A 17,340-nucleotide genomic window follows, 5' to 3' on the forward strand; every position below is an offset into this window, starting at 1 on the left:
AACAACACTTTGATAAATAGGTCACCTTGGATGTTACCCAAATGACTTGGTGAAACTGATTTAATATCGCATGTGTTGTGATAAGATTGCACACACACAAAAACAACACCCACCACCGCAAAGGTTTAATAAAGGAAATCTGAAAGGAAAGAAGAAAGTGTGAGTGGGGGGGGGGGGGGGGGGGAATGTGAGCAGCGACGCGCTGAGATGTACTAAATGCAATCAGATAAGTGGAAGCGCAGTGAGACAGAAGCAAATTCATAGCACACTTCCTCCTTCATCTGAGACTTGGAGTTGAGCAGTGAAACTTCCAATTGCGTTTTTTGAAACGCACGTTCCATAAGAGACGCAGAGCGACAAGTTCTGCTCAGCGCCAGGACGCCTGAGCGCCATTCATAGGCCTGGGAGATGAGGCGTGCTAAAGCTTGGTTCCCTTTGATGGGCCTGGGCCAGAATCTCTTACAGGGTACCACTGACAGCGTGCGATACTACACAAAAAAGAAATAAACATGCTCATTAAAGCTGCAGTTCAGGCAATATCCTGCATGTGTGTTTTTTTAAATAAATCAGTTCTGTAGTAAGAAAAAATACTTTTAGCATTTTCTGTTTTAAAAACAACAACTTTGAAAGACCAATTTTCTTGTATTCTATTTTAACAAGCATGCTTGTTCCTATAGCAACGATTTACATTCCCCATATTTAAAGATGTCACCAAACTTTGCCGATCAATAGACGGAGAACGCATTGACCGGCAGCTATGCAGTTTTTTAGGTAAGTAGAGATTGCACAACTGAAACTATTGAAGTTAAAAAATAAATACAAAAAAAAAAACGGGAGCTTGAACTGCAGCTTTAAGCAATATCATCCCTTCATCAGGAGAAGCCATAAAACCTTTATTATACCGCCGCAGTCTGTATGTATCTCTTTATTATTTCCATGCTGTCTTTCATATGTAAGGCGCACTCTCTCTGCTGTTGGAAGGCGCACACTCTCTCTGCTGTTGGAAGGCGCATACTCTCTCTGCTGTTGGAAGGCGCATACTCTCTCTGCTGTTGGAAGGCGCACACTCTCTCTGCTGTTGGAAGGCGCGCTCTCTCTGCTGTTGGAAGGCGCACACTCTCTCTGCTTTTGGAAGGCGCGCTCTCTCTGCTGTTGGAAGGTGCGCGCTCTCTGCTGTTGGAAGGCGCGCTCTCTGCTGTTGGAAGGCGCACACTCTCTCTGCTGTTGGAAGGCGCGCTCTCTCTGCTGTTGGAAGGCGCGCTCTCTGCTGTTGGAAGGCGCACACTCTCTCTGCTGTTGGAAGGCGCGCTCTCTCTGCTGTTGGAAGGCGCACACTCTCTCTGCTGTTGGAAGGCGTGCTCTCTCTGCTGTTGGAAGGCGCGCTCTCTCTGCTGTTGGAAGGTGCGTGCTCTCTGCTGTTGGAAGGCGCGCTCTCTCTTTGCTGTTGGGAGGCACGCTCTCTCTGCTGTTGGAAGGCGCGCTCTCTGCTGTTGGAAGGCGCACATTCTCTCTGCTGTTGGAAGGCACGCTCTCTCTCTGCTTTTGGAAGGCGCGCTCTCTCTGCTGTTGGAAGGCGCGCTCTCTCTGCTGTTGGAAGGCGCGCTCTCTCTCTCTCTGCGTTGGGAGGCGCGCTCTCTCTTCTGTTGGAAGGAACGCACTCTGCTGTTGGAAGGCGCTCTCTCTCTGCTGTTGGAAGGCGCTCTCTCTCTGCTGTTGGAAGGCGCTCTCTCTCTCTGCTGTTGGAAGGCGCGCTCTCTCTCTGCTGTTGGAAGGCGCGCGCTCTCTCTGCTGTTGGAAGGCGCACACTCTCTCTGCTGTTGGAAGGCACGCTCTCTCTCTGCTTTTGGAAGGCGCGCTCTCTCTGCTGTTGGAAGGCGCGCTCTCTCTGCTGTTGGAAGGCGCGCTCTCTCTCTCTCTGCGTTGGGAGGCGCGCTCTCTCTTCTGTTGGAAGGAACGCACTCTGCTGTTGGAAGGCGCTCTCTCTCTGCTGTTGGAAGGCGCTCTCTCTCTGCTGTTGGAAGGCGCTCTCTCTCTCTGCTGTTGGAAGGCGCTCTCTCTCTCTGCTGTTGGAAGGCGCGCGCTCTCTCTGCTGTTGGAAGGCGCACACTCTCTCTGCTGTTGGAAGGCACGCTTTCTCTCTGCGTTGGGAGGCGCGCTCTCTCTGCTGTTGGAAGGAACGCACTCTCTGCTGTTGGAAGGTGCTCTCTCTCTGCTGTTGGAAAGAACGCACTCTTTCTGCTGTTGGAACGCGCTCTCTCTGCTGTTTTTGTATCCAACATATTAGACAGTTCGAAGTGAAATGCCATTTCCAGCACAGTAAACGCACTGCATCGTTTCTGGGACGTATTGTAAAGCATTTATTGACTTGGGGGTGACATCGTTACTCAGGATGAACATATCATTAAAAGGTTCAACTCTCAGAACAGTGTCAGATAGCAAGAGCATTGTATGAACATGCAAACAAATCAATTATATTTAGAAAGACAACCCACACTAGGCACAACTGTCCAAAGTCCGCGTGTATTTTTGTGAGTGCAATTTTCAGAGATTCAGTCCCAAAAATTATTCTTTAGTACGGTTTGTTTTTTTCATTTAAACAATCTCAAATTAGATCTGACCCCTGGTCCCTCAACCTACAGGGCCCCCCTTTCTCCCCCCCCCCCTCCCACCCCCAAGATAATTGTAGTGCCGGTTTAGACACAATAAAACAAAAAATATGGCCAGTCATGAATAGAAAGTCTGGGCGTCGTCTCCTGTTGCAGCTTTCTATTGGCCGCCAGCGCCAGCCCCGACCGCGGAGCAATTTTCCGTGTCCAGCAAGCAAATATTTTTACCTGGTGTCAGTATTACGGGAACCAAGGGATCTGGGTCAGGTGAGGAAATAGAAATAGCTGCTGCGAGCTCTTCAGGATCGGAACGCGCCGCGCCTACAAAACGTACTACATAGCATGGCGCGGATTGCCAGCTCTATAGAAGAAAACATCATTATTACGGGACAAAAATAGAATCTATTGTAATACGCTGTCCCCTGCTTTGCTGCTGTCCTATTTGGAGTTCGCATTGTGGGCTGATTGAATTATGAAACAAAGTCAGAGAAGTATGAAGATTTTCCGAGCAAGCAGTGAATGTTTTATGGTGTCCTAAGTATCAATACAACATTTTTTGGTTAGTACTCCAGTGCTAATTGGAGTTAAAAAAACAAAAAAAAAACAATATATGCGTTTGTTAAGATTTTGAACAAAGGATCCAGCTTCAATCTTACTGGCACTGCACCAAAAAACGCTAAATATGCAGATCAATGCCTTGCCCTGCAGGCTCCTCCAGCAGAAAAGTGGTTCAACCAGAGTAACGCGATGATGAGGAGTGTAACATTCCTAGATCACAATACCAGAGTAACGCGATGATGAGGAGTGTAACATTCCTAGGTCACAATACCAGAGTAACGCGATGATGAGGAGTGTAACATTCGGAGATCACAATACCAGAGTAACGCGATGATGAGGAGTGTAACATTCGGAGATCACAATACCAGAGTAACGCGATGATGAGGAGTGTAACATTCCTAGATCACAATACCTGAGTAATGTGATGATGAGGAGTGTAACATTCCTAGATCACAATACCTGAGTAATGCGATGATGAGGAGTGTAACATTCCTAGATCACAATACCAGAGTAATGCGATGATGAGGAGTGTAACATTCCTAGATCACAATACCAGAGTAACGCGATGATGAGGAGTGTAACATTCCTAGGTCACAATACCTGAGTAACGCGATGATGAGGAGTGTAACATTCCTAGATCACAATACCTGAGTAATGCGATGATGAGGAGTGTAACATTCCTAGATCACAATACCAGAGTAACACGATGATGAGGAGTGTAACATTCCTAGATCACAATACCCGAGTAATGTGATTGTGAGGAGTATAACATTCGGAGATCACAATACCCGAGTAACGCGATGATGAGGAGTGTAACATTCGTAGATCACAATACCAGAGTAATGCGATGATGAGGAGTGTAACATTCCTAGATCACAATACCAGAGTAACGTGATGATGAGGAGTGTAACATTCCTAGGTCACAATACCTGAGTAACGCGATGATGAGGAGTGTAACATTCCTAGGTCACAATACCTGAGTAACGCGATGATGAGGAGTGTAACATTCCTAGGTCACAATACCTGAGTAATGCGATGATGAGGAGTGTAACATTCGGAGATCACAATACCAGAGTAACGCGATGATGAGGAGTGTAACATTCGGAGATCACAATACCAGAGTAACGCGATGATGAGGAGTGTAACATTCCTAGGTCACAATACCAGAGTAACGCGATGATGAGGAGTGTAATATTCCTAGATCACAATACCAGAGTAATGTGATGATGAGGAGTGTAACATTCCTAGATCACAATACCAGAGTAATGTGATGATGAGGAGTGTAACATTCCTAGGTCACAATACCAGAGATACTGCAACACATACCAGAAACCCAAATACAAATATTTTATGTGACTTCCTCTGGTCACATGAAGGGCAAGAGAATGTCTTCAGGATGCAGCTGTTCTGCTGAGCTCTGTAGATGGAGAGACCTCAAGCCAAACCCAAGGTAATCTATAAAAACAGCCGGAGGAGGAGAATCTGAGGAGGGGGCTGAAACCGTAGGAAAGGCAGGACCGAGAAACCAACACAACTACTGTACATGACCTGAAGTTGTACACAGCAAGACCACCAAGATATCAAAACATCCCATGTAGCAAATATGACCAACATGAACTAATGGTAGTGAAATGTTTAAAGGGTTAAACTAGGGGTGGGCAACTCCAGTCCCCAAGGGCCACAAACAACTCAGGTTTTCAGGATATCCCTGCTTCAGCACAGGTGGCTCAGTCGAACAGTGGAGGATCAAGTATGTCTTTATTTATATAGCGCCATTAATGTACATAGCGCTTCATAGCAGTAATACACGTGACATAATCATATAAAAAACAAATAATACATATAACACATAATGGGAAGAAGTGCTTCAGACATAAAAGTAACATTTAGGAAAAGGAGTCCCTGCTCCAAAGAGCTTGCAATCGAAGTGGTAGGTAGGAAGAACGTACAGGGACAGTAGGAGGGCGTTCTGGTAAGTGCGTCTGCAAGGGTCCAAGGTTTATGTATCAGGTGTATAGTATGAGGCATGGAGCTACTCATATGCTTCGTTAAGCAGGTGTGTTTTAAGGTGGGTCTTAAAGGGCATTCCAGAGGTGTGGGGCAGTCAGTGAGAAAGGTTTAAGGCGGGAGAGGGCTTTAGATACAAAGGGGTAGTGAGAAGATATCCTTGAGCGGAACGAAGGTTCGGGATGGTGCATAGCGAGAAATTAGGGCTGAGATGTAAGGAGGGGCAGAAGAGAGAAGAGTGTAGAATAATGCAGGAGGAGGAAATAGTAATAGTGATATCCAGTTTATAGCGAGGTTTTGTTGATTATCGCAAGCAATCTAATTTAAGAGAAGTAAATAATGATGGAGTATATTATTCCAGGTATACCTGGGAGTATGTAAAAGAGTAGTCATCCTTTAATTACAGTGCTACCTGCATAATGCTGCTCCCCCATAACATTCAGCACTGCCTTGCTTTATTACGACATGTTGCATTGAATGGGTCCTCTGTGAAACGGACTACACAGAGCTAACCTAATAAAGATATTAAATATTTAAAGGGCAGCAAAAATATAACTTCAGAATTAGGAGCTTAATTCAATAATAGACATGACATAATTGAGAGTTCCAGTTGAGATTTGCTTCATGTTAAAATAAGATTTCTCTAAGAATATGAAGTGGGTTCCAGCATTCTTAAGAACAAGTAGTTTCCTGAGTCCAGCCCGCGGAGACCTGCCCAATCTCGGGACATGGTGATGGGTTCAGGTGACGGGGGCGGTTATTTAATCCTACAAAGTGCTTTATCCACTTGAGATCCTAAGATAGAACAACCATTTGCGGGAACATTTTAATCCTAAAAAGCCACGTTTCTTGGACCTGTGATCCTAAAAGAAAAAACCTAAACGGGGGGACTGTTATCATTTTAACCTCTTTCTTGCCAAAGAGGCCAGCAACGTATTGTGGAACAGGGGTAAGAAAGGGGCTCGGATGGGAGCACATTCCCAATCACATTTATGGGTTGTTTAGCCAGCTTGGTCATGTTTCTGGCACCACCAACAAACCCTCTCTGTCAGGGGGGCTCAACTGCAGTCCTCAAAACCCCCCAACAGATTAGGTTTTCAGGATATCCTGCTTCAGCACAGGTGGCTCAATCAGTGTCGAAGACTGCATCACCTGTGCTGAAGCAGGGATATCCTGAAAACCTGATCTGTTTGGGGGGGTCTTGAGGACTGGAGTTACATAGTGCCTTACATGAGGTTGAAAAACTACACACGTCCATCAAGTTCAACCTTTGCTACATTTAGAGAAAGATACTTTATCCTATATCCGTACTTACAGTATATTGATCAAGAGGAAGGCAAACACAAAACCCCAGTGAAATATCCTCAATGATATCTTATAAGGGGGGAAATAAATTCCTTCCTGACCCCAAATATTGGCAATCAGATTACTCCCTGGATCAACATTCTCCCCATGTTTACTTATTGGGTATATCCCTGTATACCTTTCTTTTCTAAAATGAAGTCCAACCTTTTTTTTGAACATATCTATTGTATCTGCCATCACAGTCGCCATGGGTAATGAATCCCACATTGTAACTGCCCTTACTGTAAAGAACCCTTTCCTTTGTTGCTGGTGAAATCTCCTTTCCTCCAACCTTAAGGGATGCCCCCGAGTCCTTTGTGCTGCCCCTGGGATGAATAGTTCTTTTGAAGTTGAGAACCTCTGCTCTATGTACATTCATATGAGTGTGGAAATTAACAACTTATGCCTAAAACCTGGGGTACGGTTGATAGCTTGTGCCCGAAGAACCCTCACGGAAGGAGTGGCTCAGTGAGTAAAGACACTGAGTTTGAAGGGGAGCCTGGTTCAATTCCCGGTGTCGGCTCCTTGTGACTTTGGGCAAGTCACTTTATCTCCCTGTGCCTCAGGCACCATAAAACATAGATTGTAAACTCCACGGGGCAGGGACTGTGTCTGCAAAATGTCTCTGTAAAGCGCTATGTAAAAATAGCAGCGCTATACAAGAACATGCTATTATTATTATTATTAATTACACAGTCTCTGAAGTGGGACAGCCCAGTTTGAGACATTCAGAGACACATTTACTAAGCAGTCTTCTGGCATAAGACAGCCGGGACGGGAAGACCCTTTACAGCCCAATCACGGTGTTGTCCATCGCAGGACGGTGCCTTATTGTGGGCGGCTGTGCCTCACGGACAAGGCACAATCTTCATGGGATTGGTGCCATGAGAAATTAAATTGTAAAATCTTTGAGGCTGGGATTTTTCACCTGTAAAAATCTTTTTATGGCACACGCAAGTGATACATTTTAGGTTAAAAAACAAAACAAAAACATAAATATCCTATAACACAAGCACATAATTATTGTTATGACAATAGATACATGGGTTTTATTATAGACAAAGATCTCTAAACATCCGCATCACTTAGCTTATTATTTCATGCAGGTGCAGTAACCACAAAATTAACAATTCATCTGTACCGTATACAATAGCCGTTTATTCGATGTGAGCAGCGTGGTCAGGACCAAGATGTGAGATAAAGAGCAGAAACTCCAAGGTAATAACACTAAGCCCATTAAAAAGGGCAATACTTTATTCTTTAGTATTAGTGGGCTGTGCTCTCATTAAAGGGGAAATAGTAATTCCATCCCCCGAACCCTCATCTTTTTATACATAGGAGGGAAGCAGGGGGGCATTTTAGCTCTGGGGATCCCCTAGATCCCAAGATACGTACGGGGAAAGGTGCCAGCGGTACATTCACATATGTAATCCCCCCCTCAGGTCACAATGGCTACAAGGAATCCGCGAGGGAGACCCTTTGGCCTACGTAACGTGAAAGATTGAATCCGCCATGGAGGGGAAGGTACGTATACGGCGAAGTATCTTGGTAATCAGAAATGAATGCAGACCAGCTCCACGGGCCCCTATCTTCCCAGGAAGAATACACATTGTGATGGCTAAAACCTCTCTCTGCACCCCCCCCACGTCCCCCCATCAGCACCTCCGTGTTCCAATGTCTGTGTATACTTATATACAGTGTTCGACAAACCTATACATTTGCTCGCCCCGGGCGAGTGGATTTAACCCCCGGGCGAGTAAATATTGGCCCAAGCAGCACACGTTTGGTACTAGGTGGCGAGTAGATTTTTTTGTGTGGCGAGTAGATTTTTTGGTGATTTGTCGACCACTGCTTATATATCATGCCAAGGATACTATAACTGCTAATAAACAAAGACGGATATTTACAATGTATTCCACTAGTTTGTGTTTTGTATTTGTTAACAAAGTGTGACAAGTGATTGTGTAAAACAGGGATCATCGTGGCTTTGGGCATCAGTGGTCCTCGGACTCTCTGCTCATTCAGACGAGATGCTTAGGCCGATAAGTGCACTTTGTCACACGGAAACTCACATGTACATTAAGTTAATGTCACAATATATGGCACCGATGTTATAAATGCTGCAAACATGTTGCAGTAAGTCATTAATTGTATCTAAAATGCCACTGCAATACGTTTGTGGCGTCTCAACTCCTAAATGTTTTGTGATGTGACCGTTGCACAGAACTCTTGTACAGTCTCGATGACTACGTGTGAACGTAAAGAATATGTAACGGTGTCCAATAACTCTTTGTGCAGCTCTCAATGTGTTTAGATCAGGGGGGCTCAACTCCAGTCCTCAAGCCCCGCCCAACAGGTCAGGTTTTCAAGATATCCCAGCTTCAGCACAGGTGGCTCAATCAGTCCGTGCTTCAGCACAAGTGGTTCAATCAGTCCGTACTTCAGCACAGGTGGTTCAATCAGTCCGTACTTCAGCACAGGTGGCTCAATCAGTCCGTGCTTCAGCACAAGTGGCTCAATCAGTCTGTGCTTCAGCACAGGTGGCTCAATCAGAGGCTCAGTCAAAGACCACCTGTGCTGAAGCTGGGATATCCTGAAAACCTAGCCCTCTCCTTGATAAAGGCAGTTCCCTGCCGAAACGTTGGACCTTTTGGTGGCACATTAAATATTCTTTGCATAAGACCGTGTGCCTGCTTCCATTCTCTACAATATCCTGATAACCTGACCTGTTGTTGGGGGATAGGGGGGGAGGGCTTGAGGACTGGCGTTGAGCACCCCCCCCCCCCCCCCCGGTTTAGATAACAAACACCCTCTCTTCCCTGAGGGACATGATCAGGTTTATTCCCAGGACAGCAGGTTTCTGGCAAATGTAAACGGTCCCCCTGGGACGCTGGCCGTGGCAGAGGCGTGAGGGGGGCGCCTGCAGTGTGCCTCCATGCTAGAACAGAGGTCTCAGTATCAGAGGACAATAAAAACAGGATGTGAAAGCCCGCCAAGCGTCTTTAACCTGTTGGCTGCCAGCGGCGTCTCTGACAGTGGAAGGGTTAGTGGAGTAGTTCATTTTCATTCCCAATCTTTGCTCTTTAGAACTTTCTTATTATCTGTTTTTTGAAGGCCTAAAATCGAGCGACATTATCTCCATGGCTGCGTTGGAAGGACTACCATCTGCTGCTTCCTGCTCCTCCTCCCGTGCTTCATATTCCTTTCTGCAGGAATCAGGGTGTGTTTGTGTGGAGAATTGGTCAGTGTACTTCTGGCAGAACATGGGTTAACCTCTTCAGCCCTGCAAGCACAATGCCAACACAAAAGTGGCCCAGGCGCACGTGGAATCCACGTGGGATGTCCACACGCGCGTACTCTTCTCCACCGTATAAATACACAAACCACCACGCAATACAACTGACGCAATCATACAACGAATGCACCACCACTTGTGACTACGGAAACACAGATGGTAAGCTCACTGGGCAAGGATCCATCAGGCATCTCAATCCTACATGTAGTGCACAAAGCAATGCGACGCCAGTCACTCTGCATTCACCCTCTGGGCTGAGAACGCAAAGGCCGCGTCTCATTTTTACCAGGTGTCCACACTGTAATATTTCTGTTTGATACAGATCTCTAAACCTTCCTACAGATCTTCTGCAACATGGAAATCTAGCTTGAGAGAGATAGAGAGGGGGGGAGAGAGGGAGAGGGAGTTTGTGTGTGTGTGTGTGTGTGTGTGTGTATGTTTGTACACACACACACATATATATATATATACATATATACACACATTTTAATATAAATATTTGTGTTGAATTCTAAGACACTTTCTTATCGTCATTTATAAGGCGTCAATACAGACTGCAGAGCACTATAATAGGGGTGGATGAAAAGAACAATAAAATGTACAGCAAAATACGCGGGGAACTAGAGGGAAGGATGCCCCTGCGCCCTTCTCCCAAACAGATGTATGTCTCCATGTACAAGCAGATTGTGCACACTTGAAGAAGAGACCCGAGAGGTTCTCAGGCTAGTTCCATATTACAACCTACAGAGAATCTTCCCGTTTCCAGGATCAATACATTGAGCAGCAGGGATACTGTGATTTCCTAGGATAGGGAATATTGCCGTACACTGTAACGCATTACACTAACATAATGGGGTTTCTATATTCATGGCCTTGTTTCAAACCTGGGGGAAAAAACTCACCAGATTTACCGAAGGAAAAGGGTGGCAGATCTGGGGACCTGTTGGTTACCGAGAGCAAGGACTTTATTTCCTTGCTAAATCTGGTACTTTTTATTTCCTATCCGATCTGGCCCGGGTTTGCAGCGGGGAGTCAGATAAAAAAACACCACCCTATATGTGATCGTTTTACCATATTTAGTCAGAATTTCCCGGTTGACGCTGTGGAAAGTGGAAGTGTCAAAACTAATGAATAATTCTCAGCAAAAAAAAAAGAGAAACAGACTACAAATGCAACCAATATAAAACACAAAATTTAGAATCAACCTGTATATAACTCGTGTTTATTTTATTGCTGTTTGCACCGCAGGATAAAAGATTATTTTTAACAGGCCTTCAAATGTTTAGTGCCCCATCTCACCTAACTATAAAGGCGGGTCCACACAGCACACACTGCTTATTACTGTAACACACCTTACACAAACACTGCTGCCGCTTATTGATCTTGCCCCAAAGCGTATGTGAAAAAAAATGTGCAATTTAAGACGTCATATGTTATGGAAGAACTCCACCCAACCAGAACCATGCGGTGATATGAAGCACAAACACACCGATCCCATGCTCTGCTCAAGTCCCAATATTCCTGGGGAAAGTCCATATATAAAAGAGGTTCTGGTGCTTGGTCCTGCGAGGCTCGGTTCCTCGGCTCTTCCGGGTTCTCTGCTTGTCTTTTTCTGCGATCTAAAGCACTACTGACACGTGAAACAGTTACAGATACTAGAGAAACCCCCAATATTTCGATGTCGGCCAAGGCGATTGGGGGGTGGGGGGTTTGGAGGTGTATGGAGATACGCAGTATCAGTGCAATATCATGTTCATGGGAGGTGAGGGTGGCACTGTGAAGATATAGACCCAAATCTACTAAGCAGTGTTATGTCACAAGATGCCTTCCAGTTCTGGTATACACCATACGACCAATTCACATCAATAGCCTGGAAGGCATCTTATAGTAATAGTATAGCAATGTTTAATAATAAATATGGCCCATAATTTCATACCAATGTCCACACACTGGGAATTTAAAATGGCAGCAGTCATTCAGAAATGGTAAAAGAACAGAAGTTGACATGGTAGCTCCCAAATCCAGCAAAACTAATGAGTTGGAGGTCCCTCTGGAATGAACGGGTTATAGTCCCAGTCCTAATTACTAACATGTACTGGAGTTACCGAAAAGTGAAAACACTCAGCGATGAAACACTTCCCTACCGTTCCGAAATATAGATTTGTTTTCCCCAAGATCTGCACATTTAGGCCCCAAAATGTAACGCTAACTGCAGCAAAGTCATTTGTTTTTTTTAGCACTGACAAGCTGAGCTAAGTTTATTTCAAAGTCTTCTGTGAGGACTAAGTAAATGTTTTCATTACTAAAAATATTTGCTTGGTCCCCAAAAGCAAAATAATTCCCGTAACAATAGGAACACACATACCAGGGATAGCATATATTAATTATGCCTCTGGCCTTTGTCTTATTCTCTGTCATTTGCATATCTGGCCAAAATATTGACAAAGTAGGTTTAATGTCTCACTTATTTAAATCTATGTTTTCTAAACAATAGTTGGTATTGTGTCTGGAATTAGAATGGGTCTGAGGCACAAAACCTATGGTAGAGCGTTGTGTAAAAACACACAATCCAACAACACACGACTGGTGGAGTAGACACACAACATGGTTTAGTGCAAAGATGCTCAACTCCAGTCCTCAAGATCCCCCAACAGGTGAGATTTTCAGGATATCCCAGCTTCAACACAGGTGGCTCAATCAGAGGGTGCACCACCTGTGCTGAAGCAGGGACTGATTGAGCCACCTGCGCTGAAGCTTGGATATCCTGAAAATCTGACCGGTGGGGGGGGGGGGGGGGGGGGGGGGCTGAAGGCTGGAGTTGAGCACCCCATGTTTAGTGAGTACAAGATATCAGTGAAATTAATATCTGTGATCAAACAAGTTGTAAGATTCAGCAGGCTGTGATCTTCAGGGATGTAAATATAACAAGGAGAGAATAATATGGGGTTATGTTATCAAATAAAAGGGGTGGTCCCATGTAACACCTCCCCCCAAAATTAAACAATTTATTTGACTTTCTTAGAAAGTTTAAATCACTCGTAACCCCTTGAGCGACTGAGAGGTAAGGAACACACAGAACTCAAGGGGTTAAAATAAACATAAAATCCCCACTTATCACGTACTTCTGTTTATCTGTTTGGCCTAACGATAATATTATAGTTTGCATAAAAATAAATTACCTGTAGATTAAATCAGGGGTGCTCATAGCCAGTCCTCAAGCCTCCCCCCCCCCCCCCAGCAGGTCAGGTTTTCAGGATATCCCAGCTTCAGCTCAGGTAGCTCAATCAGTACCTGCTTGAGCACAGGTGGTTCAGTCTTTGCCTGAACCTCTGATTGAGCCACCTGTTCTGTGCTGAAGCAGGGATATCCTGAAAACCTGACCTGTTGGGGAGGCTTGAGGACTGGAGTTGAGCACCCTTGGATCAAATGACCAACAAAAAGTCACCAAAAGAGATTAGATGAACCCTTTGTGTATACCGGCCAATCCCATCTACAGTATATATAATTTATTGAACATCCCACGGCTATTACTTCTTATGTTTCCTATAAGGGTCTTTAAGCAGAGAAAGAATCTATGATTTTTTTCGATTTCCCTTTTCATTGCTGACAAAAAGAAAATAATAGAATATAAAACTAAAACCAGAGTTTGAAGCAGCTGTTAAACACAGGCCTCATTCGCATTTAATATACGGATCATCAAAATACAACAGTGGTTCTGTCAATATACAAACGGCCTCAAAAATAGATTATTTCTATTTATCGTCCATGCAAATCACAGCATTTTCCATCAGCCAGGATTCGTGCCTTTTGCTTGTATTACAGGAAAGGGCAGCCATCTTTTTTTCTGCCACAAAATAAATATAAACAGAAACCGTAATCGCTTGTCCACAATATGAAAGACACTGTGTCAACACAGAGCTTGTTAAAAGGTCGCCTCATGAAATAATAACCCCTTAGCTGCCAGAGGGGTCACATTATTATAATACTAGACACATAAATATCGGAGGCCCAAGAGGAATCCATATTCTTCTATCCCCCCTTATTCATATGTGACGTTATATTCAGCATTAAGCTGCTTTCCCTGGGAAACAGGACAAAGAAACGTCCATTCTCGCTCTAATTTGATGCTTAATGCTGCCACATATTACCACTATTAGTAATGCCATCGTCAGAAGAAGATCTTCAACATTCTGCTTTAATAACCACACCTTCTGACCGCCCTTACTACAATGCTCAGTAATGCTGAAAAAATACTCTAATACTCACAATACTCCATATTACTAACAATACTCCTGCTGAGAAATTATTGGGATTTTTAGTTTCCATTTTTTTCTTAATGTAGTTTTTTTTTTTAAACCAATTCAGTAATAACGACGTTTTTCCCATTTCTGAAGCTGTGGTCATCAAAACAAATGAAACGGAATGTGACATAAAATAGGATTTATTGTACCAAAGCCAAGAAATAAATATTGTCCCCCAAAACACACACACACACACACAGAATATGTGTGTGTATTATATATGTGTGTGTAACATGTGATTATGTGTGTGTAATATATAGTGTAATATATATATATATATATATATATATATATATTACACACACACACACGTAATCATATCCAAGATCATTCTGCTTGAATTGAATAGTGTTAAACGATCCTTGATATGCCACTTTCAATACAAATCATCATGAACACGAAACTCCCCCCAGGAATCCTTGCCTGACCCCACAAAAACAGATCCAGGGTGCTCTCATTTATTTGGTTTAATGTGAAGGTGATGGACAGATTTTAATATCTCCCCCCCCCCCCCTCCCACACCGCTGCTGAAGGAGTCCAGTCTATTATTTATATATATATATATATATATATATATATATATATATATATATATATATATATAACCTTCCATCCCAAATATAATATGCTCCATCTAATTCCAGTGAACACAAGGGCAAGGAATGCTTCTGTGCCCCTACAAGTAACCTTATATAACCTATCCTAATGTATAGTAATTGTTAAAACTATTTATATTTACTGTTCTTATCAAAATTATCTAACCTAACATTTGTATTTAAAATAAATAGTGATTAATAGGACAGAATAGCAGAATGTTCCTTGCTGGCCCTAATGTACTGCACAACAGCCCTAAGAAACACTACACATCCCCATAACCCCACACTGCCTTTTATTTAACAAGACTATACCTATGTTGTCTTTACTTACAATTAAAGGTGGTTGTAATGTTAAATTCCACGTATGGGATCCTAATACACAGACATAGATCCTAATACACAGAAATGAATCCCTTCCTGGCCCCTACAACTGATCCTAATACAACACAGGTACACACTGGCCAAGAACCCAATCTCTTCATCTTTAAATGCCACCCATTCTGAATGTAATGTACAATATAAGGCCAATTAATAATCAAAATTCCTTTCTGACCCTCAAACAAAATGCATGTAACTGTATCGCGCTTCAGTATGTGTTGGCGCTTTACAAATAAATGATATATATATATATATATATATATATATATATAGGATATCTACATATATATATATATATATATATATATATATATATATATATATATATATATATATATGCACAAGAGTCCAATGATCGAAATAAATAGATTTTTCCCCATAATCTTTTACATAACCATAATATCTTTTTCTTTAAGAACCGAAAAACGGTGAAATTGCCCAGTCTTCAAATAAACATAAAATATGTTCCTACAAATACAATCTCCTCTCCTTCGGGAACCCCACATCCCAATTCACCGGAAACCTCTGAGCGATGTCCAAATAGTCACCCCAAAAAATCTTCCTGACCCCTGAACACAACAAACCCTAATTGGCCTAATTGGCCATAAATACAACCCCCGCCCCATCCATAAATACAATCTTCCCCTCCCCATACATACAACCCCCCCTATCCATAAATATAACCTTCCCATAAACACAACTCCCCCCCCATCCATAAATACAACCCCCTCCCCATGTATACAAACCCCCTCCCCATGCATACAAACCCCTATCACCCCCTATCCATAAATATAACCTTCCCATAAACACAACCCCCTACCCATACATACAACCCCCATCCATAAACACAACCCCCTACCCATACATACAACCCCCCATCCATAAATGCAACCCCCTCCCCATGCATACAAACCCCCTCCCCATAAATACAACCCCCTCCCCATAAATACAACCCCCTCCCCATAAATACAACCCCCTCCCCATGCATACAAACCCCCTATCCATAAATATAACCTACCCATACATACAACCCTCCCCCCTACCCATACATGCAACCCCCCCCCCCCAATCCATAAATATAACCCACCTCCCCATAAATACAACCCCCCATCCATCCCCGATTCACATCAACCACGAGCAGGATGTAAAATAAGGAGTACCCCCCCCCCCCCCCCCCCCCCCCAGCCTCCCATTGTTCCCAGGGAGGCTGCAGCAGCAGCAGAGGCTGTAGCATGGCACTCACCGTGGCAGAGGCCAGGCTGTTCTCTGCCAGGCTCAGGTGGTGGGGCTCCCATCTCCTGAGGAACTTGGAGCTGAGGATCTTGCTCAGGAAAGTCCTGGGGTGCCTGATCACACACACCTGGATGTCCCCCTCTGGCAGCAGTTTGTACCTCATCCCATTGAAGTGCAGCAGGGACCTCCTGCATGGGGCAGCCCCCTCTGTGGCAGACATCTCCCCCCCTCCCAGCAGCAGAGGCTTGCTCTCCTCTATGTGCCTCCTCCTGCTGCCCGGGTCACTGCCCCCGCAGGAGCTGCTGGTGAGGTCCATCCCAGCCAAAGCAGCTTCTGCAAGTCTTCTATTGTCTCTCCCCCACTCAGATCCCAACAGCAGAGAGAGGGGGGGGGGGGGGGGCAGCAGATCCCCTCCAGTGAGAACAAGCCCAGTGCTGAGATCCTGTGTGATCCACTGAGATCCTGTGAGGGTCTCAGATCCCCCAGGGGGGCCTCTAGTTGGGTAAATCCATCTTTCTCCTAGGAGCAGGCTGTATGTGTGAGCTGCCTGCTTTCTGTGTGTCACTGTTACTGTGTGTGTGTGTGTGTGAGGATGTGTGTGTGAGTGTGTGTGTATGAGTGTGTGTGTGAGGATGTGTGTGTGTACCACAGAGAAGCAATTGCTATAAGATTGCAGAAGCTCCTCTCTCTGCTGATTGGCTGCCTCCGCGTCATGTGGTTAGCCAATGACGTCAATGGCAGAAGCGAGCAGATCAGGATGCAAGGGGGTGGTGTGTGTGTGTGTGTGTGTGTGTGTGTGTGTGTGTGTGTGTGTGTGTGTGTGTGTGTGTGTGTGTGTGTGTGTGTGTGTGTGTGTGTGTGTGTGTGTGTGTGTGTGTGTGTGTGTGTGTGTGTGTGTGTGTGTGTGTGTGTGTGTGTGTGTGTGTGTGTGTGTGTGTGTGTGTGTTTAATACAAAAAAAAGTACGTTTCGAGTTAGAACCGAAATGTCATTTTTTTGCATTAAACTTTGTTCCTCTACTTT

At 44.3% G+C, this 17,340-nt stretch overlaps 1 protein-coding gene across 2 annotated transcripts in view; it reads right to left on the reverse strand.

Moving 5' to 3' along the window:
• Nucleotides 1–16,977, reverse strand: part of CMIP (c-Maf inducing protein) — a 125,511-nt gene extending 108,534 nt beyond the window's left edge. For both annotated transcript variants that reach the window (XM_075576720.1, XM_075576719.1), the window contains exon 1: nucleotides 16,329–16,977. In XM_075576720.1, the coding sequence (XP_075432835.1) occupies nucleotides 16,329–16,634 (306 nt within the window). In that variant the 5' untranslated portion in view covers nucleotides 16,635–16,977. The remainder of the gene's footprint in view (nucleotides 1–16,328) is intronic.
• Nucleotides 16,978–17,340: the final 363 nt, after the last annotated feature.

This window comes from Ascaphus truei, chromosome 19 (assembly GCF_040206685.1).
Source record: "Ascaphus truei isolate aAscTru1 chromosome 19, aAscTru1.hap1, whole genome shotgun sequence".
NCBI classification, from domain to species: domain Eukaryota; kingdom Metazoa; phylum Chordata; class Amphibia; order Anura; family Ascaphidae; genus Ascaphus; species Ascaphus truei.